Source organism: Saccharomyces kudriavzevii (genome assembly GCF_947243775.1).
Source record: "Saccharomyces kudriavzevii IFO 1802 strain IFO1802 genome assembly, chromosome: 4".
NCBI lineage: Eukaryota > Fungi > Ascomycota > Saccharomycetes > Saccharomycetales > Saccharomycetaceae > Saccharomyces > Saccharomyces kudriavzevii.
Window position 1 is genome coordinate 443,968 of NC_079275.1, and position 25,686 is coordinate 469,653.

A 25,686-nucleotide genomic window follows, 5' to 3' on the forward strand; every position below is an offset into this window, starting at 1 on the left:
ATTAAACAATTCAAAATCATTAGTAAAGCTGCAAATAGCCGCCAGTGTCTATAATCGATTTAATAGGCAAAACTGCAAATGTGACAATATGCTTGATGGACCTTATTAGAATTTGCACAAACAAATTTTTGTTGAAAGATAAATAGTATCACTATATTTATGATAAGTACGTTAGATACGTAAAAATTATAAACCGTCCAAGACACTATATAACTCGGGGATCAGGTCGTCTTGGAAGAGAGAATCTAGTTCCGGATCCCCTGTAGTCAAATTTGACGACAAAGAAATTGAATGTAGAAGTAGTCCTAACGAATCGATGTTAGTGTCCAAAGCTTGCTCGATTTCTTTTCCTGATTTATTTTGCTCTTCTTCAATAGGTAAGCAGTGGCACTTACCTATGTACAAAAAAATCAGGAAGGTTTGAAGAATTATAGGAACGTGCATTAGAGGGAAGAAGAAGCGTTATTCTTAAGTTATGAAAGAATAGGAGCGCTTATTCAAGTTACTGGCTTAATTGATCGAGTTTGTATAATTGAAATTTTGTGAAGTGGTTTTCAGGGGTGTCTTCGAGACCCTGTCGGCGGCTATTTCTCACTTACGCCTACTCGACCGAATGCTTTTCTGAAAAAATTTACGTGCCCCGCAACTCTAGCCGCCGAAGTTTTTTTTCCTAAGAGAGTATTATTATTTTCATTTCTAGTGTCGAAACCAAAAAAATGGACTTGTGTTTCTGTTGATAATTAGTAGTATTAATTAAGAATAAAAGCAGAAATCTTTCTTATACTTATATAAGAGAGGTATATAAATGTTGGAACAATAATCGACTATCCATCAATTACTAGTACAGCTGATTAATACATTCAATCACGTAACTAGAAGGTTATCATGTACGGTGTTAAGAAGATGACAAAAATTATTAGACCAGCGAAATAAGATTCAGAACAGTCATCGGATTTGGTGGAAGCTGAAGTGCAAGGATTGATAACGCAATAGGATCAATGAATAAAGACGTATAAAATGAAGAAAGAAATAAGAATAAGATTATGTAAAAGTGTTGATTCCCTTTCGTGGATTCCTAAATCCATGAGGAGAACTTCTAGTATATTCTATATACAAAATAATATTAACCTTATCAAAAATGGAATTCCAACAAATGTCACAAGATTTTTTTGGTCAATACATTTCAACATTCTTCATCCTGTTGGAACAAGTAGGTTCATCATTATTCACATAACTAGTCATCATTACCATCTGAAGTACTCAGATTGTATTCTAAAGTGTACTTCGTATATGTTACACAGATGTCGTATCTTTGGTAGGATGAAGGAATGCTAAACGAGCTGTTCAGAGAGTGGGCTTAACTGAAATCAAAGATCCATTAATTGAACATCAACTTGGAATTTATATATAAATGATATGAGTCGTTACATTGAACTTATGGTAGATTCCCTAGTTTATTATTATATTGAACATATTTAACATGTCCAATCGGCGTGTGTTTTATATACCTTTCTTATATAGTATAAGAAAGAGTTCTGCTTTTTATTCTTAATTAATACTACTAATTATCAACACATCCTGAAACAAAGACTAGTTATGTGAATAATGATGAACCTACTTATTCCAACAAACAACTACACAGTAAGTGAGGATGTCTGCAATTGATTGTTTTAAGTGTTGATTTCTTTAAGAGTTGAGTAATCAACTACATAACGCTCATCTTTCATATAACAAGGCAACTTGGCCGAGTGGTTAAGGCGAAAGATTAGAAATCTTTTGGGCTCTGCCCGCGCAGGTTCAAATCCTGCAGTTGTCGTTATTTTTTTAATTATTCTCTCCCGGCCATAACTCCGGGTAATAAAACCGTTGATCTTCCTTCCCCCGGTGGCAAATGTATCAACTTGCTAAAAGCCCTATGCGAATAAACATATTTGAGGAATATTAAAATCCAATTTGCAGCCAAATAAAGACAAAAAAGGGTCAGCGTTTTGTAATACAGTATCAAATGGGTCAAGGAGTATCATCTGGGCAGGACAAGAAAAAGAAGAAGGGATCCAATCAAAAACCCAAATATGAGCCTCCAGTTCAATCAAAATTTGGTCGTAAGAAAAGAAAGGGAGGTCCAGCTACAGCCGAAAAACTTCCCAACATATATCCTAGTACACGCTGCAAGTTGAAACTTCTAAGGATGGAACGAATCAAGGACCATTTATTATTGGAAGAGGAATTTGTCTCTAACTCTGAAATTTTGAAGCCATTTGAGAAAAAGCAAGAGGAGGAAAAGAAGCAATTGGAAGAGATACGTGGGAATCCATTGAGCATTGGGACTTTAGAAGAAATTATAGATGATGATCATGCAATAGTGACAAGTCCAACCATGCCAGATTATTACGTATCTATATTATCCTTTGTTGATAAAGAATTATTAGAACCCGGATGTTCTGTATTGTTGCACCATAAAACAATGTCCATCGTAGGCGTCCTGCAAGACGATGCAGATCCAATGGTTTCGGTGATGAAAATGGATAAGTCACCAACAGAATCATACAGCGATATTGGTGGTTTAGAAGCTCAAATTCAAGAAATAAAGGAGTCCGTAGAATTGCCGTTAACACATCCAGAACTGTATGAAGAGATGGGTATTAAGCCTCCTAAGGGTGTGATTCTTTACGGTGCACCAGGTACAGGCAAAACATTGCTGGCAAAAGCTGTTGCAAACCAAACATCCGCAACCTTCTTAAGAATTGTTGGCTCCGAGTTAATCCAAAAATATTTGGGAGATGGGCCCAGATTATGTAGGCAAATTTTCAAAGTAGCCGGTGAAAACGCTCCAAGTATTGTATTTATTGATGAAATTGACGCCATCGGCACCAAGAGATACGATTCGAATAGTGGTGGTGAAAGAGAAATTCAGAGAACCATGCTGGAATTGTTAAACCAGTTGGACGGATTCGATGATAGAGGTGATGTAAAGGTCATTATGGCTACCAACAAAATTGAGACGCTAGATCCGGCATTAATTAGACCTGGTAGAATCGATCGTAAGATTTTATTTGAAAATCCTGATTTAAGTACTAAGAGGAAAATTCTGGGAATTCATACTTCTAAAATGAACCTATGCGAGGACGTTAATCTCGAAACTTTGGTAACAACAAAGGACGATTTGTCAGGCGCTGATATTCAAGCAATGTGTACAGAAGCAGGTTTGTTAGCTCTTAGAGAAAGAAGAATGCAAGTCACAGGGGAGGATTTCAAACAAGCTAAAGAGAGGGTCATGAAGAATAAAGTTGAAGAGAATCTAGAGGGCTTATACTTGTGATATGCATACATAGATTATTTTTAAATAGGTTTACGTGTATAAATCACACTCAAAAACTAAAAACTACATCATGTACATTTTTTGTCACGTGCAAGTCTTCAAAGTCTGGCTAGCGCAGGTAAAACGTTTGTTGGTGGGGGGGACCCTCGCGAATTCGAGCTGCAGAGAAAGAAAAAGAAACCAGTGAGACATGCCATGAGGAATATCGATCCTCTCTTTGACGCACAGTCCTTTAAATACCAGTTGTATACTTACAAGTTCAAGTAGCGTAAAGGATACTTGTTCGTTTTATTGAGGTCATTTTGTTGTAATAAAGAGCTCTCAAAGTTCTCTCCAAGAGTTTATCTAGATTAAAGTATTTTTCATCAACAAACCAAAACGCAACAGATTTTAGCTGTTAAAGCGAGTGGAACTTAATTATTCTTAGCGTCAAATCAGACCGTTGAGTGCTGAGATCAATTAATATTGAGAGGCGTTTCATCTCATATTGAATTCAGGAGAATTTTGAACGTTGTAAATTCTTCATACATTTATTGGGCACTGCATTTATACTTTAAAATTCATTCACAATGAACAATCACTCGGAAACTCTAGAAGAACAGGAAATGCCATATGACATAACCTATAGAGTTGGTGTAGCGGAAAATAAAAACTCGAAGTTTCGTAGGACAATGGAAGATGTTCATACGTACGTTAAAAATTTTGCATCAAGATTAGATTGGGGTTACTTTGCGGTATTTGACGGGCATGCTGGGATTCAGGCCTCGAAATGGTGTGGTAAGCATCTTCATACAATTATAGAACAGAACATTTTAGCTGATGAAGCACGAGACGTCAGAGATGTATTGAATGATTCATTCCTTACCATTGACAAAGAAATTAATACCAAGATTCTAGGAAACAGTGGATGCACCGCTGCTGTTTGTGTACTACGGTGGGAGCTGCCAGATGCAGTTTCTGATGACTCAATGGATTTAGCCCAGCATCAAAGAAAGTTATACACAGCAAACGTAGGTGATTCTCGAATAGTATTGTTCAGGAATGGAAACAGCATAAGATTGACGTATGATCACAAGGCTTCTGACTCCTTGGAAATGCAAAGAGTTGAGCAAGCAGGCGGGTTGATAATGAAAAGTCGTGTAAATGGTATGCTAGCAGTAACGAGATCGTTAGGCGATAAGTTTTTTGACACTTTAGTAGTGGGAAGCCCATTCACGACAAGTGTGGAAATCACCTCTAGGGATAAATTTCTAATATTGGCATGCGATGGACTATGGGATGTTATTGATGATCAGGATGCATGTGAACTAATCAAGGACATTAATGAACCTAATGAAGCTGCGAAAGTCCTGGTTAGATATGCTTTAGAAAATGGCACAACCGATAATGTGACAGTAATGGTTGTCTTTCTCTGAAACTTTTTGTCGTAAAACACATAGAAAGTATGCGTAGACATAGATATATGCAATGAATATGTATATTTATGTGTGTATGTGCATGTATAAACCTACTAAATACATTTTGCATGCACCCTTATATATCATAAGCAAGGTTTTGGCGTTACAGCATTATTGTTTTCATTTTGTAGATAATAATTCGTAAAGAACGTACTTGCTACATTCGCTAAGTGAATGTGTAGCGTGATTATATTCAATATGCAACAATGGCAAAACGAAGCTATATATTGAAGCCGCTAAGGTCTAATTCACCATTATCTCCGGTGGTTGACCAATCGATATTTAAGTCATTAAAATCATTTAATGTCAAGTATTCCTCACCGTTTTCAGCCGGAGGGGGGTTATCTCCAGAATTGGGGACATTTGCTGTTGGTAAATCATTAGTTGTTATGTTGTTGCTATTATTATTGCCGCTATTACTTGTATTGTCCTTGCTGACATTGATATTATTTTTGCTAACGCTGATGTTAGTATGGTTATTGTTATTGTCACTATTATCATTGGTTTTGTTGTTGTTGTTGTTGTTATTGTTGTTGTCGTTACTATTTTTGATGCTATTAGAACTATTATTAGAGTTAGTGTTTTCAACGGGGGAAATATTCATTTCACTATAGTTGTCAGCTAGGTTATTGTCATCAAGACTTTTTGCTCCACCCACTGGTGGATTGAAGGCCGTTGAGTCGAAGGCCGTACTGTCAAGCCCTGAAAACATTGATATATCCATGGAATTTAAATCATTAAACATTGCATCCGAAGGTTGGCCCTGTTGACCTTGAGTTTGAGTGGTAGCTAGAGGAGAAAAAGCAGCACCGTTATTGGCAGCATTTGTAGTTTCAACTTGTGTTTGGATAGGTGGTTGGAGAGATTCAGGTTCTTGGTTATTCTGCCTGGTTTCATTAGCACCGATTGTGTTCGCAGGTGTTTTTGTGGCAAAGGTTAGGCCAAGACCATTTTTTTCCTTTGACTGTTGCTGCTGGGAAGTTTCCTCTAGTACTTGCAGTTTTTTTAGTTCATCTTGTTCTTTGACTTTTCTCAAATTCTCTTCTTCAGCCCTCCTTCTCTCAGCTTCCTCTCTTTCCTTTTCCTTCTCTTTTCCAAGCATAGTAAGAGTATTCACATATGAAGAGCTCTGGTTCAAAGAAGTCTCCAAGTCATCCAGAATCCCATGGAACAATTTGACTTTTTCTTTTAGTAATCTTTGCTGAGAGTGACTAAAACCATTAACAAGATAAGAGTCCAACTGTACGTTTTTTGATTGCTGTTGCATCATCATTTCTGCTCCAACTTTCAGAATGTCATCGAAACAAACAGTAAGCTTGTTCTTATACGTCATTGTCTCCGTATTTTTTTCTTGTTCCAGCGAGTTGACTGTGTGAACAGACGAAACTGAGGCACTCTGAACTACCATTACCTTGCGGCGGTTATTTTGCGTGGAAGAATCTGTCTTTAGTCGTTTAAATTGGCTTCAGTTCACAGTAGGTATTAAAATTGTGATGAATATATTACCGTCTCTCCATTGATTGGGCTTAGAAATTTCTTATTGTATTATAATATGTTACACTCTTTCGCACGAAGCGGGTAATATATTTTTAGAATCAAGGCGCTATTTCCCAGGAGAAGGCGGGCGATCAGACTAGAGTTCAACGCTTTCCAAGATAAGACGTAGTATATAACAATCATACGGGTTTCATCAATCAATTATTTCTCATTTGTTCTTTATCACTGCATTTTCACCGAGGGCAAGCTGCTTGTAGTCGATCGATGAATAATCGCTTCAATCGTTTTGTAGAGATGTTGATGAAAAATTTGGTGGATGGAAAGGTGATTGCACCGGCTGATCTTAGTGTTGTCTTTTCTATGATGCCGATTAATTCAGTTATACCAAATATTTTGTATTCATCGTGATTGTCCTTTCTTGTCACTTTCAACGTAGTAGGAGCCTCGGCCAATCAAATCGCATTATGAAATCGTCTTGGAAGGGGCCGCCTCATTAGTGAGGAAGTTCATGTCAAATTGAGTAGTGGTCATGATGAAATGATCTTACTTGCTAAGCAAAGCAAAGTCCGATTGTGAAGATTCAGGTGTAGCCACAAAGACAAAGAAATGTTACGTTCAATTGTTGGCAGAAGCGCTCTAAGATCATTGAATTTCGTTGCTAAGCGTGCTTATGCTGAAGCTGCTGCTGCTGCTACAACATCAGCCTTAAAATTGCAATTTGCACTACCACATGAAACTTTATATAGTGGTTCAGAAGTAACCCAAGTAAATTTGCCCGCTAAATCAGGACGTATTGGTGTATTGGCCAACCATGTTCCGACTGTGGAACAGTTGCTTCCTGGTGTCATTGAAGTTATGGAAGGCTCCAACACCAAGAAATTCTTTATATCGGGAGGTTTCGCGACAGTTCAACCGGACTCACAATTATGTGTGACTGCAATTGAAGCTTTTCCATTGGATTCCTTTTCACAAGAAAATATTAAAAGTTTATTAGCAGAAGCCAAGAAAAACGCAAGTTCATCCGATGCTAGAGAAGCTGCAGAAGCTGCGATTCAAGTGGAAGTTTTAGAAGGTTTGCAGGCTGTATCGAAATAATGCTTTCTACGGTGCGCATTCCAGAACTTGGCAAGACAAATGTATATTTTCCAAAAATTCGCAAGCAGCTTGCTTGAGTGCGGTAGAAATGACTTTCCTGTTGTTCTAAAGGAATGTGAGTTTCATTTTGGCTAATGTCTTGAATATACAGGAAGACCATTTATTAGTGTATATACAAAAAAAAACTATTATTTTATATTCAAATAAGAAAACAAAAGACCAAAGAAATTAATATTTGCTCTCATAAGCAGTAGTTTTTGGAAAGCAACATTTCTAACCAAACTGCTCAAGTCTTGGATAAGAGTGCTGTCTTAAGGACCGCTGTCCTGGAAGCTCTTTCATTTTTTATTTATGTTTAGTCCTGTTTATCAGACAGAATAGTGATTTTTTTACCCCTTCGCTTAGAGAAGTTGTTTAAAAAGGCTTGATCTTAATCAAAACATAGGAATTTTCCTCATTTCCTCTGCTAACGAAAAAAGTAAATATACCTCCAGAGTTTGGAGGAATTTCAACTACTGTAGAATCACTATAGAGAGAAGGAGAATTTATTAACCTAGTTTCAACAATGAAAATATCTAATTATCCATGTATGTGGCAGAAGAGTCAAGAAGGCTGCTATAATAAGAAAGGCCTTGGTTGAGGACGGAGGAATAATACTAGTCTTCGTAGTGATAATGTGCCTTCACTTAGCTTATCATCGAAATAAAAAACATTGCAGATACATACGCGGCTGCTAATTGATAGGGTTAAAGGTGTCTCTATGAGTAATCGAATGAATTTCTTACTTCGAACTTCTCAAATATATTAATTACCGCTGCCCTATGCTTTCTTCAAACGCGTTTCTGATAAAAATTCAAGCATTTCGCGTTTGAAAGGAAAAACTAAACAAATAATAGTTCGAGAAAATACGCGTCGAGAAAAAATCGCGTCTTTTCAAACTTGCTGCTACCTGCAAGTATACAATATAAAACTCAGCTGAGCCTATACCCGTGGATGTTTATATTGCTTTTATACCACTAAAAAAGCACCTAATTTGCTAACTTAATATTGCTTGGACTACAAACCTTTTTTACACCGTAAGAAACATAATTGCTAAATAACAGAGACAATCCGTAGAGAGATTCCATAAAAAAGAAGGAACAATCAAACATAGAAGCAACTCAATTGAACAATTGCTAAAGAAGAAAAACACAATGACTACAGAAAATCCCCAACGACTTACAGTTTTGAAACTCGCCACTAATAAAGGTCCATTAGCTCAAATATGGCTTGCCTCGAACATGTCAAATATATCAAGAGGTTCCGTTATTCAGACTCACATTGCTGAATCAGCAAAAGAAATTGCAAAAGCTTCTGGATGCGGTGATGAAACAGAAAGTACTGAGCACATTACCCTAAGAACATCAGGTGAATTACTACAAGGCATCGTCCGCGTGTATTCTAAACAAGCCACTTTCCTACTTACAGATATCAAGGACACACTGACAAAGATTAGTACGCTATTTAAAACAAATCAAAAAATCAATACAACAGTAAGCAGATTGAATACTGTTACGAGAGTCCATCAATTGATGTTAGAAGATGCCGTAACAGAAAGAGAAGTTCTAGTCACCCCGGGGCTGGAATTCCTAGATGATACTACAATACCAGTGGGCTTAATGGCGCAAGAAAACTCAATGGAAAGGAAGGTTCAAGGAGCTGCTCCTTGGGATACATCACTAGAGGTTGGAAGAAGGTTCAATCCAGATGAAGATTTCGAGCATAATGTGTCCGGCATGGACCTTGATTTTGACATCGAAGAAGGCCCCGTAACTTCAAAATCCTGGGAAGAGGGGACAAGGCAAAGTTCACACAATTTTGGGACACATGAAAATTTCATGCAGGATGATGATTTTCCTCTTGATGATGCTGCAACTGTTGATTGGGATCTGGGAATTACAGAAAAAGATAATAAGAGCGACAATGGTGACGATAATTCTGTTGAACAAGGGAGAAGAGTTGACGAGTCAATGATATCTGAGGAACCTACAGATTTCGGGTTTAATTTAGATATAGAAAAGGAAGCACTTATGGACAATGTAGATATGACAGCCAATGTCACGACAGGATCACAACCAGAACAAACTAGAACCAGAAGAAAATCTCAATTGATAAATGCGAGACATATTAAATTCGACGAGGAAACAGAAAGGCCCGAAAGTCTAACTTCTTCCAACAACTATGAAAGGGAGGGACTAAGTAACTCTCCCATAACTCAACGTGTCAGTTTTGCAACTAAAAGATTGTGGAGTGAAATAACTGAAAGCATGTCATACTTGCCGGATTCAATTATCAAAGACTTTTTATCCTATGATTCCCTAAAAAGAAGAAGGCTGCAAAATACGCCGGAAGAGTCAATTGATGAACCTGAGCTAAACATATCATTGGATCTCAATAACGATCTGATTAACGACCTGGGCACAAACAATGATAGTTCTAATGAATTGACTAATGATTTTTCGGATTTTGTGCCAATTGATGCTGATTTGAATGAAGCTCCTTTTCCAGAAAACGATGTCACAAGGGCAAAGACAGGAAGGGAAGAAACCACTATTCAAACGGAAAAGATACGCCTTGCTTCTGGTGAGGTGGCATCTAAAGCTATTGTGCAAATGGCAGAGATTTTAAGGAAGGAAACAGCCGGAGAAAAAGAAGTGATATTCACAGATGTCTTGAGAAGCCAAGTAGATGTGGATTTGGAAAAAATTACCAAAAAGGAAGCTAGCAAGGGATTTTTCGATATTTTATCACTTGCTACAGAGGGATGTATTGATTTGAGCCAAACAAAAACCTTTGGTGATATCAAAATAGGCGCTAAACCTGCTCTATTTGAAAGGTTCATTACCGCCTAAAGCCTTATGCGGCGGTATGCACTTGAAATATGTATGTATAATTTTATACACAAGAACTTTAATATCTGTTATATTCAGTATCAATATTTACTAAAGACAGTAGATACGAGTGCGCACTAGTGTCAGTAAGCCAGAATGATTTTGGTAATTTTAAAAACCTCACTTATCTTAAGCTTCACGTTGTGGAATACTACACATATTCTCATTGTATGATTCCCTACCAATTTTTCGAAGTACCTTCATATACCCTTACGCATTCAAAATTTCATATCTAAACCTTAACAATAAAAGAAAGGTCCATTGTAAGCGCTATATACAGACCAACTTACATAATCTTATACAACCTGGTGAAAGAGCCCACGTCTAGAAAGTTTTCCAGGCCAAACGATCATTTATCTTTGCGGAACTTTGGCACAATAGCTACCAGAGGAGAAATTTTCATTTATGAAAATCCTACTCGTAACTTAATATACAGAACACTGAAGTTGAACAATCTCCAGAATAAAGTACCCAAAAAGTCTTACGTCATTTTTTTTGGGAAAGAAAAGAAAAAAAGATAAAAATTTCAGCTTCTAATTAAAGGTAGCCGACGCTCCTTCTTCACCTTCTTTAGTGTCATCCACTTTCGTAGGTGACTTTTCTTCGTCGTTTTTTATCTTTTGTTCACTTTCTTCCTTGTCATCATCTGCATCCGCACTAGATATTTTTTTATTGTATATTTCCATTTCCGTCTGGTATCTTTCTCTGTCCTCACTATAAAGCTTGTAGTATGGTTTTCTGTCCTGTTCGTTAAGATTTTTCCAACCCTCAGCCAAATCTCTCGTTACGTCCAAAGAGCCATTTTGCCTAATCCTCTCTTTGTTCATTTCGCAGTATAACAAATAAGCATTTGTTGGCCTCTTGGGCATATTAGGGTCTCTTTCCTTTACCTTGTGCCTTTTGGTTTTTGATTTTCGAAACGGCTTTGTCAATAATTCCTGCTTAAATGAAGCCAGGGTTGGCAATGGATCCTCGCAATTCAATTCGGGATCAAGTTCTATCCGAGATTCCAATCTCTCCAATAAAACGCCATACTCCAGTTTCAGCCTTTTCACCGAAAGTCGTGATCTTTGGATTGCAAGTCCAAGCACCACATTCTGGTCTTTCAATTCTTCAAGTCTGTGCTTTTTTTCGTCAACTGACATTCCTTATTTGTTATTATCACCTATACTGGCCGCTTCTAATACAATGCTAGCTGCTAGAATGATATGATATATATGTGCGTGGCAATCATTTCCTTATATATTAATTGAAATCCTTCCTTTCTCAAAAGAAAATCTTTTTTCTAGGGAAAATGGAGAACCGTCGGCTCCTTTTACTTTACTGGTGTTGTCTTGTTTTTTCAATTTTGATAATGCGATTTGGGGCGAAAAACTGCTGACTGTACTGTCCCGTACCTTGCCCGCTTTCGTGCACAAGATTTCTATTCAGCTTGAAAATATAGTAGGTAATCATTAAAATAGCCTTGACAACTATAACGGTTACTACGGATAAACAAGCCAGGCCAACCGCCATTATAAATAAAAAAAATCACCTTTCCAAAATCCAAATTAACATATAGTTAGCATGGTAGATAGTAATAATTATCTTCCGGAGCGTCAGGCATTGCTTGATGATGACCAGCAAGCCTCTAATAACAGCAAGCCGTCGATGAGACAGAGGAAGTATGTACCTACTCCACAAGAGACAAGGAAGTCTAGAGTATCATATACAGGAAATGCCATGATAAATCCAATAAGTAAACAAAGTCGTACGGGGGCGGGTGCTCAAAGAACATCACGCACAGCGCAAAAACTAAAACTTTTGCCAGAAGAGCCCTTTCAAAGGGATGACGAAGGACTAACAGATCTAAAGAATCAAGAGGTATATTCTCAAGTGAACAGAATCAAAGATAAGCCCGCAAGAAGAGATGCTGAAAAGCTGGGAAAGGCCCACAGACATTTGCTCCCAAGGTCCACTGCATATTGTACTGCTAGCAGTTATAACATGAAAGAACTGATAAGATGGTTGAAGGACTGTCGAAAAATACACCATACCCATCCAAAATTATTTGACGAATGTTTATACACCCCATTCATTTACAATGATTGGAGAGGTGACAAAAGATTTGAGCATGAGGATGTCATTAGGTTAGACGATGAAGGTGGTGAAATTATTGTTAGTGACAAGCACCCAGATTTGTTCATTTTTGAGTATGGCGTTGTCGTTATGTGGGGATTCACCGAAAGAGAAGAGAAGGCGTTTTTAAACGATATAGAAAAGTTTGAAAAAGAAAAATTAGCAGAAGAAGATATTCAAGTTGAAGAGTTCAATTATTATGTCACAAAAAGTTACCAGCCGAGGATATATAACGATTTCATTACTTTAAGAGACGGTTCAAACTATATGGTCAAGCTCTCTATTTCTCACGCAATTGCTCAAAGTGTAAAAATCTCACTTTTTGAAGAACTGGTAGATAATACTATTGAAGATACCCAGGATATACCACAAGAAATTGCGTACAGTGGGAAAGTTTCCATGGGCAAGGAAGATATAATGAAAAGTATAGGGGAACTATTCATTTTGAGAATCAATATTAACCTACATGGCTCAGTTTTAGACTCGCCTGAAATTATGTGGTCAGAACCACAATTAGAACCCATATATCAAGCAACTAGAGGTTACCTAGAGATTAACCAACGTGTTTCGCTGTTAAACCAAAGACTAGAGGTCATATCGGATCTTCTTCAAATGTTGAAGGAACAGCTGGGCCATTCGCACGAAGAATATCTTGAATTTATTGTCATATTACTAGTTGGTGTAGAAGTGCTGATATCGGTGATCAATATAGTGGTTGACATGCTGGCTAGTCAGCATTAAGACCTTCAATCATAAACCTTGAGGGGCGCATTCCCGAAATTAAAAAATTATAATAACCATTTCTTTTAGTTTTATAAAATCATTTAGACAGCATACTCTTCTCAAAAAAAAAAACATCACTGCCGCGCAGTAGTTGAAACATCCTTAGCTTGTTCATCCAATACCTCTGTATCATATGCAACATTTCTCTCGTATGTAAAATAGCCTTCAGGATGTAGACTTTCAATTTGGAGCAACTGATACATGCATAATACAAATCCAGCTTTACAAAATATACCAGACTCTATATAACCTACAATGCTGATTAGCGTAAGCAAAGCCCAAAAATAGAAACATTCACACCAACGCGGAAGGACAACCTCGGCATGCAGCCCATAAAGTCTACTAAATTTGTCAAGCAAGATGCCCTCTTTCCTCTTTAGTTTAATGGCTTATTTTCTTCGAGCTTTATATTACCTATAATAGAGAAAAAGTAATTGTCACGCTTTTTCGTGAGGTTAGTTTGATCACATGTAAAATTTAATAAGTAATAATTAATTTAAATTATATTTTACTTTTTTAGAAAATTTAATTTTTCTCTTTTATGTTTATTAAACATGTGGGCTTTGTTTTCCGAAAGCAAAAAACATTTGAAGCGAGCAGAAAAAACATTATACTGTTGATTTCTTGCTCTAAATGCTGTCGCAACCCATTACTGGTATGAAATCTTTGTGACAGTTAAGAGGCCACATTATTAGAACAGCTACTTGTTCAAAAGGGTTAATTTGGGCCATATTCATTCTCATTAAGATTTGAAACTAAACATATTTGCAAAAACTTTGTGTGTGTGCGAGAAGAATTTTCGAAGAGGCCCACGGCAGAGAAGACCCTCGTGATCTCAACATACATTTGATTGATGAAGGTATTTGCTACTACCACAGCACAATAAACAAAAATTTACAAATTATTTACTCCATTTTTTACTCTGTTTCAATATTTAGAGAGATATCAGTATATACATTCGTTTTGAGTGAATGATTTTAAAGTGTAGATGCAACTCTATGATTCAAAACTATCTATTGTAGATCCTATGAAAAAAAAATTTGACAACCCAGAATATTATACCTGAAGCGTGCCATGATATATAATATATAAAATTACAGTCCATAAAGATTTCTTTCTTGAGGCCTCAAACTGCTAAAAAATGAAACTGGGGGAATGCAAGCACCAAGTGCTCTCCTTGCATGGCTGTTCATATATTTCAAACCGAGAATATAACTGGCATTGACCCAACCAAAACCTTCCGTAGCCGCACCTTTAAAGTCAGCACCTTGGTTACCGTATTCTGCGTCAACACGATGGGGATCTGTCCCTCTTGTGACATCATATTTTTCAACCACAATACCATTGTAATCAACAAATGCCTTTGTCATCATAAAAAGCCACCTATATGCTAGCCTGTTCGTCACAGTCAGATATCCATAAGAGCGAAGACCTTCCCAAGCAAGAATTTGATGAGGTGCCCAACCAAAGGGATAGTCCCACTGTCTAATTGGTCTCGAAATGGAAATTGGACCTCTAGAACGCTCTGTACATGCTGCCAGACCTCCAAGCATTTCCAATTTAGGTAGAGCCTTTTCCACCATTTTTTGTGCCTGTTCCTTCGTAGCAAGACCGGCCCATAATGCCCAAAACGTAGTCGCCGATTCATATGAGGTTTTATGTTTGATTTTCGTATTGTAGTCGAAAAAAAAGCCCGATTCGTCATCCCACATATATTTTGTAATCTTTTCCTGCCTTGTTTTGGCCATCTCTTTCCATGTATCTGATGCTGTTATAGATTGATCGAAAGGATCTTGATATTTATCGTCGCAGAATTCCTTTATGAAGTTTGCAATATCGATTTCATATTTGTAAAGAAGGGAGTTAAGATCAATAGTGGCCAGATAGGCACACACACCTTCAAATCTATATGTGGTGTCATGACCGGATTCTCTAACGCCACGATCATGTAGGAAAAACTCGTCCAATGTAGGTTCCTTTATCTTACCATCATTATAGAGTTGCTTGAACTCATCCAAAGTAACGCTGTGTTTTGATGCATAAGGTAATAAAACGGTATCAAAATGATCACTTTCTGTTTCTGGAGGAATACCGAGGCCATTAGGATGATACCTGGATAAACCCGTTTCTGGATCAAGTCTTGGAGATGCGGCCCAGACTGTTTTGTACTCTTTTATGGAGGCCTTAAAAGCTCTTTTCAATAAATCGACAGCGTCGGGATTACTCTTACCACCAAGTTTTTTGAAGACAACTAGGGCCATTTCAGTTAAGAATGGAGGTTGTGATCTGCATAGATAATAACTTCTGTTGGCATTCAAAATTTTTCCATAGTGATTTATTTCGAATATAAAATGCTCCACCATACCTCTTGCTACATCGGTCTTATTGGCTTCCAGGAGTCCTAATGTCATCATATAGGAATCCCAACCGTACAATTCATTGAACCTACCACCAGGAACAGCGTAAGGGTAACCAATGAGGGTTTTTTCACCAGTAGAAGGATTAAAATGCTCTTCCATGGCTAATGCGAGTAAACCGGGGGTATCATTGACAGATTTTACGTATGATGCGGTAATCTCTTTTGGTAAATATTCAACTTCTAACTTCAAGGATGGATGCATTTGAGAAGCCTGAACATAAAATTCGTATTGGTCTGGACAATCATAAGGAACGTAAATTCTTGGATTTTTCGCTCCGGGCGTATCTATTTTGGTATCCTTTGCAATTTCACCCACGTTGTTCAAATCAACTCTTCTGGTTAGAGAATTCCAGAACTGAGTGTTTATCAATCTTGATAACCTGTTGACAGGATTTTCGTTTATGCGAGCTTCATCTAAGAAGATTTGGTGTCTACCGAAACTTTTGGCAATCGTCAACTCTTGCAACAGATTAGATAACATATATGTACCCCTAATATTAATGTGTTTATAACCATAAGAATTTGCGGTACCGACTTTCAAGACTTTTGGACCGGTATCCTCGATGGTGATCTGATAGTTTTTATCAGTATCCTCAGTAGCCAATAGTTCATTAAGTGTCTTATCGACATCCTCGATGAAGAAACGACGGTTACCTTGACTACTTGAATAAGTGTCATCTTCAGAACCACGTCTGGTTTGTTGAAGCTTACCAAATCCAGTTTTCTTGAAGGGGGATACATTATCGAAAACGCTCATTGTCCTTGTACGATTAATCTTGATAGACTTCGCTTGCTTTTGCTTTCTTGGATCCGTTGGAGGACCATAGTAGACTTCAGCATTCGAAAATGGATCGTTAAATTCGCTTAATGACGACAATCTTCTTTGACGGCCCTGAGCCACCGGCCTTTGACTTGTATTAACTTGACTCATTCTACTAATGATTCTTTTGTAACGTTTTCAAACGTATAGGGCTATCTGGTATCTTCTAATCTCCCTGAAACCCAATGCAGTTGGTTGTGGTAGTAAGCAGTTTATAAATTTTTTTAGTATTGTGATATTTGTTCTACGGAGAACGATAGGGGGAATTTCTAGCTTGTGTTTTTGCAATCTCTTTAGGCCAATCCTGTACTTCGCCCATGGAAAGTCCTGTAAAACGGTGATCACGAAATCTTTACATCTATACCATATTACTGGGAACCAGTCTATATATAGCCTTATATAAGTATTGCTCTAAACTTGTGATTTGGTGACCTTCTTCGGTAACTAGGGGATAAGGGGCTTCGTCCTACATGATTCCCGTCGTTTCTTTTTGTTCTTCTTTTTTCTCGCCTGGCGGGAAGAAACGCGGAAAAAAGCAAAAAACAAAAAACAAATAGAAAATAAAAAAATGGAACTGAGAACAAAATTTGATGTTGAAATTGAATCTCAAACTGAAGATAAAAGAAAGGTCTTGTTTCATTTACAGTTAAAGAAAGGTATACACAATTTTAGAAGAATGTCCAGCGAAGGTAATAAACCTGTTATTGAGAAAAAGGAAGAAGCAGCTCCAAAGCCACCTTCCTCTTCTGTCTTCTCCATGTTTGGTGGTAAGAAGGCCGAAAAGCCAGAAGACAAGAATGACGAAGAAAATACCAAAGAAGAAATCAAGAAGGAAGGCGAAGATGCTCCAGAATCCCCGGACATTCATTTTGAACCGGTCGTTCACTTGGAAAAAGTAGACGTTAAGACCATGGAAGAAGATGAAGAAGTTATTTACAAAGTCAGAGCCAAGCTTTTCAGATTCGATGCCGATGCTAAGGAATGGAAAGAGAGAGGTACTGGAGATTGTAAGTTTTTGAAGAACAAGAAGACTAACAAGGTTAGAATATTGATGAGAAGAGACAAAACTTTAAAGATTTGTGCTAACCATATCATTGCCCCAGAATACACTTTGAAACCTAACGTTGGTTCCGATAGATCATGGGTCTACGCCTGCACAGCTGATATCGCAGAAGGCGAAGCCGAGGCTTTCACTTTCGCTATCAGATTTGGCAGTAAAGAAAACGCTGACAAGTTCAAAGAGGAGTTTGAGAAAGCTCAAGAAATCAACAAAAAGGCTTAGATTCAATCCAATTGGTACTCGTGTCTATTTTTTTGTTCCAGATATCTTTTTCCTTTACAGCGTTTTAGCGTGCATATAGTTTATCTACTGTGAAGAAAAGTTGCTCTTTAAAATTATATAAAAAACTTATATAGCATTGTGAAATAACACACATAAATAGATATAAAAGGATTAGAGAGTTCAATGTGGTTCTCCGGTAGCCAAAACAACGAGAGGGCTTTTGGTATCATCTAATTTATATGGACTGATTCTTGATATATCATTGTCTAATTCCGGGTAATATCACATCCTCTATTTTCGTCCTTCTGTTTCTTGTTTTTTAACTACTCCTTTATTATCAATAATATAAATTGGATTCCCTAGAATTTTTTGATCGTAAAAAGAAAATGCTCATTTGGAGGTCATTCTTTAGTTTCTGGAAAGTCTATCGCAGGACAATAGTATAGCTTTCAAAATGATTTTGCAGGAGCAGGTCAGTCTTCTAATATATAGAAGGGCCGATGATAACAATGGCAATGGTGAAGCCATCACGGATGATGACCCATTTAGCTCTTCCTCATGGAGATGGGGGAGATGGATTTTTTTTATTTTTTTTATAGTTGCTCTCCTCATACTTTTATTTTCAGCTGCGAAAGTGAATAGGAGAAGACGGATTATGGGTCAAGCTCCCATTAGAGGAACTGCTTGGTTAACCCCGCCTACCTACAGACAGTCTGAGAACGAATATAATGGCACACAGCGCTGCGTTGAAGACTACGTCCCTGAATATACAGAAACGGCGAATGAAAATGATCTAGGATTTTATGATGAAAGAGGGGAATTTCATCCTAATGGTAAATCCGAATATTTAGCGCCACCGCCTTTATCGGAAAACCAAGTCAATTCGACTGACAAAGATTTACAGCGCCCTGTAGCTGCCGTTGTACGAATGCCCAGCGAAGACGAGTTCGATTTGAACTTGCTCAGGCCGACCATGAATAATTTCGCTAATGATCAGAGTAACGGGCAGAATTCTCCAACAATTGAGTCATCCTCATTTGATGTTAATAGCACGCCTGCAAGGGCAAAAATAAGTAACTAAAATGCTTCTTTGTGAATCATTACAGCATGAGACATCGCATTTAAGTTAGTTATCAAGAATGGTCAAAAAAATAAGGTACCAAAATTTCTTCACCTTTTCTTTATAAATTATGAATATTCCAAGGTGTATAATAAATCAGCAGAATACCATTGATTAAAAGGACGTGGTCGATTATGAAGCTGTACGGAACAGTCCTCTCATCGAACCCTTTCGACTGTACGCATTTCGAAAATCAAGCTACAAAAAAAATTTTAGGAGTTCAAACAAATATAATGTCTAAATTGGCATATATACCTATATACTAATAAATATATTCTTTTTTTATTTACCCTTCCTTACTCGCTGTTTCCTTGTAAAGGATAAACAATTGATGTCGGTTAATTTCGGTTTTTTCGCGCTGAGTCAAAAAAATCGTAATGGTAAATAAGCTTCGCAAATCCACTAGTCTTTCAATTTTAATTTCATATCTAGGACCTTATCAACAAATTTTTGCCATTCGCGCATGGATCTTTACGATGAATTACCAGAAAGCAAACTTCTTTGTGATGAGGAATTTTCGTATCTTTTGGAAGCGGTCCAACAGAGTGGCGTCTGTGTAGTAGATTTTCTAACACTTACGTCAAAAGAATTGGCAAGGCTTGTACAGAGATCAATAAATGAGGTTTTTAGATTTCAGCAATTGCTTACTCATGAATATAATGAAAAGTACTTAGACATGTGTGAGAATAGCTCTATCAGCCCAGATGACGGTCCGAAATATTTCACAACCGCTGACGTTGCTATAGATGAATTATTAAGTGGGGGAATCTTCACGCATGGTATTACAGAAATATTTGGGGAAAGTTCTACCGGTAAGTCTCAACTACTTATGCAGCTGGCGCTAAGTGTTCAGCTTTCTGAAGCTGAGGGAGGCCTTGCCGGGAAATGCGTATACATCACTACAGAAGGCGACTTACCTACTCAAAGATTAGAAAGTATGCTATCCTCTAGGCCGGCTTATGAGAAACTAGGTATTTCACAGTCCAATATTTTTACAGTTAACTGTAACGATTTGATAAACCAAGAACATATAATCAATGTTCAATTGCCTATCTTATTAGAAAGGTCAAGAGGTGCAATAAAATTGGTCATAGTAGATTCGATTTCCCACCATTTGAGAGTAGAGCTTCAAAATAAGTCCTTCAGAGAATCGCAAGAAAATAAGAATTATTTAGATAAAATGGCAGAGAAGCTTCAAATACTGGCACACGACTATTCATTGGCCGTCGTGGTAGCCAACCAAGTTGGTGATAAACCATTGGTAAATAGTCCGGTAGCACATAAGGCACAGGTAACTGATTACGATTACCAGTTAGGGTGGCTAGTAGGTTGGAGGAACTCAACCATTCTTTATCGGCAGATGTATTCGATGCTGGGAGGAAACCCTAACAACGATGAAATACTCTCAGATGATGAAGATTATATGCTAATCGAGAAAATGATGGAAAACATAAACAACCGTGGTTATGAATTCTCCACACAGAGGGAAGGCTCAGTCAGACCTGAAAATATGACCTTTGAACGACCCCCTTCAGGCTTTATCAATCGACAGAAGAAAAAGCGAAAGTTTGACTATCATGTCCCCAACCTTGGTTTAACTTGGTCCAACCACGTTTCAACTCGAATATTACTTCAAAAATCGTTCAAAGCCTCAACAATGATTCAAAGAGGCGAGGCTCATCTTTATAGGGGAGATGATTCAGCAAGCTTTTGGCAAGTTAAAAGGATAATGAAGATAGTATATTCGACATTCGTTAAACCTGGTCAAATAGCATATCAAATTACTAAACGTGGAATAGAAACGGCTTAATTGAGGAGCGCTCTACTTTTATTCCTTATTTGTAAGAGGTTAAGAGCATTGTAATCTAAAAAAAGATAGAATTCTTGTATATGTAATCACGTCTCCTTTCATTCTTTAGCTGATGCATATATCAATGTCAAGGAGGTAAATAATTGAAAATCAAGGGAAAGGAACATTTTGGAAAAGAGGAAATTTTAGTATTAGACATAATCGGGCCGTTTGTAACGGTTATGAAAGTAAGATAAAGGCGAAGGTATAAATCGGACAAAGTAATACTTAAAACTAATGTAGGGGCTCTTCATGATCTGATTTATCGTCTATTACGTTTTCGTCATAGGCGAAATCGTATTCTCCTTCATATTCATTTGAACCATCATCTATTATAAGTTTCCCCTTCGGTTTCTTCACTGAAGTCTCTTCGACTTCACTTGTACTCGAATTTAGACGCGAACAGATTAAATATAGATAAGCAACTCTCTTTCTTTTCTTGTTATAAAGGAAACCTATGAGGTTCCAAAGGTAGCCAGGTTCATCTTCTAGAAAGGAGTTTGAGGGCGAATATTGGAAAAGAACACAATCAGAAAGAGTCATGTGGGAATTTATAACCTCCCAAATCCATTCTTCTGGTTGCCTTCCAAGAGAATATAAAGTATTTTCAAATTTCGAAATAAATGTCTTCAATGACGTTTTGACAAAATCAGTTGGCTCCACCGATGAAAAATCATGATCGGGATAAGAAGCGTTGAGAATAGCGATTAAATAAGTGAATATTTTCCTGCTCGAAGGTTCATTTATAGGGCCAAATGGACCCAAACTTAGATTGCTTGGTCTTTCGTTTATTGAAGATTTTCTTCTCTTGTTAATGTTATTGGCAGCCGTACCAGTATTGTGATGATTATTCGATGACTTACTACTTTTAAAACTGCTACTACTGCTGCTACTTCTTCTTCTTCTTATTTTTTCGTCATTCTTGGAAGATGAATCAAGAGAAGATGAACTCATGGAACCAGAGTCATAATTGGACACTAATTCTTTCAAATTCTGATCATTTAACTTGACACTTTTAGAAAAAGCTGCCGAACATATGCCGTTAGCTCCAGAATAGTTATTGTTGCCACCGCTGCTGATATTTCCATTGCTGTTACTGGTATTATTATTGTACTCACTGAAGGATATTCTTCTTTTTTGTTCCCAAAAAGAGCTGCTATCTCTCCTATTGGGATAAAATGGTGATGAGCAAGGCGATTGGTTTGTTTCAGGAGCTGCTAGCTGCTGCTGAAGGCTAGCATTGTAGTTTTCATTTTCTTGTAAAATGGTATCTAAATGGTGATCAATGGTCTTGTATAATTTCCTGTCTGACGCAACTGCCTTTGTTGTGAAAATATCGCAACTGCCGACGATTTTGCAATCATTTGTCTCGAAATTGAGGGTTTGGTTCACTCTTTCTATATCTAGCTCATCAATAAACTAAGGAAAACAAGGGAAAGGTCCAGATATGGGGTTAGTATCTTGGAAAAGGGATAGGGTAGCAGAGGAGTAACATACTTTCATTATCGTAATTTTTGAGCGAGAAATTGTCTTGTAATGTCGGTCGGGTACAGTTAATCTTTATTGAGCGTAAAGGATTTTCTTTTCAATATATTGCAGTATGTGGTTTTATTCGCATTGCTGAATAAATACTCATACATAACGTGCTAATGTATTTTATGGCCGATAGCACGTTCTCTCAAAGTTGAATTATCTTGTTTTTTATCAAACTAGATGGACAACGCGGTCTTGGTGCTATCGAGACGAAGCGCCCCTGATTCACCAGCAGCGTGTGGAAACGGCTATTAGCCACGCATTATTCATCTCATGCCCGGCAAATATACGACTTCGTTTTAAAGTCAAAAGAAGTTTACGCTTTAAAAATGATATATGAAGTTACATAAAGAAATGGTAAAAAATTGGTACTGAATTTTTTTTGATTTTTTTTCCTCAATTATTGATAAGATTATATTCCTTTTTTATTAACTTTCTCTCCCAACATTTCAGTGTAATGAGGACCAAACACGGACCAATGAAGGTTTATTAATGCATATAAATGGCGATAGACGTTATCAAATTCTTCCAGCTCTGTTGCTGCGAATAAACCCCTAGATGTAGCCGCATTACCGGTAGGTGCAGTGGTGGAGGTTTTAGAAGGAGACATTAAAGACGGGCTGATTTTGACGCTAGCGGTATCCGTAGTGGTAGCTAAGGTGCTTGTACCACCTACGTTTCCATTATTTGTATTGTAAAGATATACGAAATCTTGCTTGACGCGTCCATCGATGGTGCACTCGGATCTATTGAAAATGGCGTTCTCCAATGATTTAAACACTCTATTCTCTAGTACACCATAAACTTCACTAAGAGGTTGGGTTTGTTTAGATAACCATGATTTAGCAAATGCAATTTTTGCATTGTCCAATGAAGGCAATTGAGATGCCGCGGGTTTTTCATAACCGCCATTATTGTCGTTGTCATATTCTTTGTGAAGATCGTCGATAACTTTACAAAGATGAATAGCTATAGACATCGTATTTTTTGTCCATCTACAATTGCCATGTTCATCTGTGATAATGCTGATAATCTCGTTCTTCAATCTTTTAGTCGCATATGTGTGGATGACGTATTCCTTTGTAGCTGTATCCATTGAAGAATCGTTGGCCACTAACTGTTGGAAAAGCAGACGGCAAACTAAAATGCAGACAATTTGACGAATGTCGGCACGTAAGAGGATCAATCTTGCATGATCAAAGGAAAGCGGAGTTGGATACTCTCTAACCATTTTTCTGCACGATAATAGGTTGATGATACTCCTGATGCAAATATTGTAGACGTCAGGGATAGTGATGGAATTTGAATTGTTAACAAAGCCCATGGAAACATTCTCGTTGAATTTTTTATCAAACCAGAGTAGTGAAGTATTTAAATTGACTCTTTTAGAGGCTATAAGGGTGTCGAAATACTGCTTTTCAAATTCTACAGCATTACTCAATAAAGCTGGCCTTAGAATTCTAATTTGATGGTTGGCAATATCTAGTTTCATCGTTTCCAAAATTTGGAAGACTAACCTTAAACCTTCTATTAATCTGGTCAAAGAATAATCTCTTTCAGCCTCTTTAAATTTGTTACTCATCTTATCTACCCATGGATCTCTCATTGGGGCACAATGGTGTTTGAATAAGTCAGCCAACCAGCCCGACAAGTTCGACATTATCAGCGAGCCTTTTAATAGCTCTTGAATGTTCAATTCCGTGTCCAATACATTATTTATCATCGGAGACTCTTTTTGCGGAACTATGGTTAATAATACATCCCTTAAAGTATCAAAAAGTGGAACTAGTCTTGACCTATTGTATTGGAATATCTCAGGCTTCTTGGAATAAACGTAGATTTCATTTTGAACGTCGTTCCAGTAAATATTAGCCAATTGTCTTTTTTTGTTCCCTCTTTCACCGTCAAGGTTTGGTCTGAATTGCAATAGTGGGTCAAATATGATATCGTGTCTTAACTGTGGGTTTTTCAAGATTTCTTGTAGGTCAATTTCCTTTAAACCCTGTAAATTTATTGGAGGAAACGGAACAGGTGTGGGCGTGGCCTTTATGTATTTTATTCTATCTTCCAAAGTTAAATCAAAATTTGGATTTGTCATCGAATTGGTAGAGGAATCATTGATGTTTTCATTATTAGTGTTACTATTATTGGATATTTGTTGATTTAAAAATATTGCGCGCTTTAGTGAAAGAGGGTTCGAACTGAGAGGGTTATTAGAATGCAAATAAGGTTGGTGATGGTTTCTAGAGAACTTTTTCTTCGATATGCCAGAAGAAGTTTGATGATTTAAAAGAATATTTTGATTACGATAGTACTGATTGTGAGATGATAATTTTCTCAAAGAAGAATGCAAAATAGTGGGTACGGAATGCGACCTCATTTTATTATTCGAAAAAATTCTTAAAAAATTAGAAGCATCTCCCGATGGTTGTTGTTGGTGCTGCTGTGTTGCTTGTGGCAATTGTGGCGCGGAGGCTGACGTAGCTTGCTGAGAAGAGGAAGGTGGTGAAGGAGATGGATTGCTAATATTTGTGTGAATATCCTTTGGAGGTATGGAGTCAACTTTCCTCTTTCCTCTCATTTCTTCCTCATTATTATCGTTTTTCAAGAATTGACCAGTTTTGGTGTCAAAAGTTTTAAATATGGTATTGTCCCTATCTATAGCAATCTTACAGTTACCGCTACTGGCTGAATTGACGCTGCTATCATTGTTGGTTGCAGTGCTCGTATTCAAAGACATGGAGGGAGTTATTACACCCGAACTCCTAGATAGCAGATCCGACGATTGGTCAATGTACTTTTGCATTGAGGCCCTATTGGGAATGATATTTTGAGATGAGCCATCTAGTGTACTGGAATCTCCACTTTTCATTTCATTTTCCAAAGCGGCGCCTTGAGTCTTCGAAATAGCATTACCATCTGGTGAATCCTTGGAAGGCATCACAGACGAAGGCTTGGATAATGACGAAGAGGATCTTTCCTGCTTCGATTTAGCCGCAGTGGAAGCAGATGACGAGTTGGTGGAGCTGGGGGCAGGATTACTGGCCGTCGTGGGTCCTGAGTGGGTCCTTGGCTGGTCCATCTCTGAATTGAAAAGGGAAGAGGGGGGCGGGGAAGATTACTGGTTGGAGATAAGTTTTGAGTGAACGTATAAGTGTGTCTTTGTGCAAATTTGTCAACACTAAGTAATGGTAGATGTAAGAAAGAGACCGAGTTCGACACAGTGGAGGCCTTCCTTATGACAAGTCTGGTGATGATAAAACTTTTCAGACAACAGCCCCGATCTAAAAGAACTCACAGGGAACCGGCCAGAAAAAGAAACGAGCGGCCGTTTATCTGGGCACGCCGCTCACCCGCACGGCAAAGACCAATTAGCAAAGACTACTGCCTAACAAGTGCTATCTATATACACAGCTACAGAAGCTTCTATAAGTGCAGCGTAGCGGACATTTCCGAATGAAATG

The 25,686-nt window shown here is 37.6% G+C and overlaps 13 protein-coding genes and 1 non-coding gene across 14 annotated transcripts; 9 read left to right on the forward strand and 5 right to left on the reverse strand.

Annotated features, from left to right (window-relative positions):
• Nucleotides 1-1,734: 1,734 nt before the first annotated feature.
• Skdi_4.trna5S lies at nucleotides 1,735-1,816 on the forward strand. Its single transcript has one exon. It is a non-coding gene; the product is annotated as a tRNA-Ser (tRNA).
• Nucleotides 1,817-2,005: 189 nt separating this feature from the next.
• RPT2 (proteasome regulatory particle base subunit RPT2) lies at nucleotides 2,006-3,319 on the forward strand (the record flags this gene model as incomplete). Its single annotated transcript, XM_056232375.1, has 1 exon — nucleotides 2,006-3,319. The coding sequence occupies one exon, from the start codon at nucleotides 2,006-2,008 to the stop codon at nucleotides 3,317-3,319; it is 1,314 nt and encodes a 437-aa protein (XP_056086660.1).
• Nucleotides 3,320-3,888: 569 nt separating this feature from the next.
• PTC1 (type 2C protein phosphatase PTC1) lies at nucleotides 3,889-4,734 on the forward strand (the record flags this gene model as incomplete). Its single annotated transcript, XM_056232376.1, has 1 exon — nucleotides 3,889-4,734. One exon carries the CDS (start codon nucleotides 3,889-3,891, stop codon nucleotides 4,732-4,734), a length of 846 nt encoding a protein of 281 aa, XP_056086661.1.
• A 262-nt stretch (nucleotides 4,735-4,996) lies between these two features.
• Nucleotides 4,997-6,184, reverse strand: MED2 (Med2p; the record flags this gene model as incomplete). The annotated part of the gene is made up of 1 exon (XM_056232377.1): nucleotides 4,997-6,184. One exon carries the CDS (start codon nucleotides 6,182-6,184, stop codon nucleotides 4,997-4,999), a length of 1,188 nt encoding a protein of 395 aa, XP_056086662.1.
• Nucleotides 6,185-6,879: 695 nt separating this feature from the next.
• ATP16 (F1F0 ATP synthase subunit delta) lies at nucleotides 6,880-7,368 on the forward strand (the record flags this gene model as incomplete). Its single annotated transcript, XM_056232378.1, has 1 exon — nucleotides 6,880-7,368. The coding sequence occupies one exon, from the start codon at nucleotides 6,880-6,882 to the stop codon at nucleotides 7,366-7,368; it is 489 nt and encodes a 162-aa protein (XP_056086663.1).
• Nucleotides 7,369-8,561: 1,193 nt separating this feature from the next.
• On the forward strand, nucleotides 8,562-10,259 carry MCD1 (kleisin alpha; the record flags this gene model as incomplete). Its single annotated transcript, XM_056232379.1, has 1 exon — nucleotides 8,562-10,259. The coding sequence occupies one exon, from the start codon at nucleotides 8,562-8,564 to the stop codon at nucleotides 10,257-10,259; it is 1,698 nt and encodes a 565-aa protein (XP_056086664.1).
• Nucleotides 10,260-10,831: 572 nt separating this feature from the next.
• Nucleotides 10,832-11,443, reverse strand: NHP10 (Nhp10p; the record flags this gene model as incomplete). Its single annotated transcript, XM_056232380.1, has 1 exon — nucleotides 10,832-11,443. One exon carries the CDS (start codon nucleotides 11,441-11,443, stop codon nucleotides 10,832-10,834), a length of 612 nt encoding a protein of 203 aa, XP_056086665.1.
• A 421-nt stretch (nucleotides 11,444-11,864) lies between these two features.
• RMD1 (Rmd1p) lies at nucleotides 11,865-13,157 on the forward strand (the record flags this gene model as incomplete). Its single annotated transcript, XM_056232381.1, has 1 exon — nucleotides 11,865-13,157. The coding sequence occupies one exon, from the start codon at nucleotides 11,865-11,867 to the stop codon at nucleotides 13,155-13,157; it is 1,293 nt and encodes a 430-aa protein (XP_056086666.1).
• Nucleotides 13,158-14,293: 1,136 nt separating this feature from the next.
• On the reverse strand, nucleotides 14,294-16,549 carry NTH1 (alpha,alpha-trehalase NTH1; the record flags this gene model as incomplete). The annotated part of the gene is made up of 1 exon (XM_056232382.1): nucleotides 14,294-16,549. The coding sequence occupies one exon, from the start codon at nucleotides 16,547-16,549 to the stop codon at nucleotides 14,294-14,296; it is 2,256 nt and encodes a 751-aa protein (XP_056086667.1).
• Nucleotides 16,550-17,114: 565 nt separating this feature from the next.
• YRB1 (Ran GTPase-binding protein YRB1) lies at nucleotides 17,115-17,720 on the forward strand (the record flags this gene model as incomplete). Its single annotated transcript, XM_056232383.1, has 1 exon — nucleotides 17,115-17,720. The coding sequence occupies one exon, from the start codon at nucleotides 17,115-17,117 to the stop codon at nucleotides 17,718-17,720; it is 606 nt and encodes a 201-aa protein (XP_056086668.1).
• Nucleotides 17,721-18,174: 454 nt separating this feature from the next.
• Nucleotides 18,175-18,801, forward strand: RCR2 (Rcr2p; the record flags this gene model as incomplete). The annotated part of the gene is made up of 1 exon (XM_056232385.1): nucleotides 18,175-18,801. One exon carries the CDS (start codon nucleotides 18,175-18,177, stop codon nucleotides 18,799-18,801), a length of 627 nt encoding a protein of 208 aa, XP_056086669.1.
• Nucleotides 18,802-19,303: 502 nt separating this feature from the next.
• RAD57 (putative DNA-dependent ATPase RAD57) lies at nucleotides 19,304-20,650 on the forward strand (the record flags this gene model as incomplete). Its single annotated transcript, XM_056232386.1, has 1 exon — nucleotides 19,304-20,650. The coding sequence occupies one exon, from the start codon at nucleotides 19,304-19,306 to the stop codon at nucleotides 20,648-20,650; it is 1,347 nt and encodes a 448-aa protein (XP_056086670.1).
• Nucleotides 20,651-20,923: 273 nt separating this feature from the next.
• Nucleotides 20,924-22,192, reverse strand: MAF1 (RNA polymerase III-inhibiting protein MAF1; the record flags this gene model as incomplete). The annotated part of the gene is made up of 2 exons (XM_056232387.1): nucleotides 20,924-22,108; nucleotides 22,187-22,192. The coding sequence occupies 2 exons, from the start codon at nucleotides 22,190-22,192 to the stop codon at nucleotides 20,924-20,926; spliced, it is 1,191 nt and encodes a 396-aa protein (XP_056086671.1).
• Nucleotides 22,193-22,634: 442 nt separating this feature from the next.
• On the reverse strand, nucleotides 22,635-25,304 carry SOK1 (Sok1p; the record flags this gene model as incomplete). Its single annotated transcript, XM_056232388.1, has 1 exon — nucleotides 22,635-25,304. One exon carries the CDS (start codon nucleotides 25,302-25,304, stop codon nucleotides 22,635-22,637), a length of 2,670 nt encoding a protein of 889 aa, XP_056086672.1.
• Between the last annotated feature and the right edge of the window lie 382 nt (nucleotides 25,305-25,686).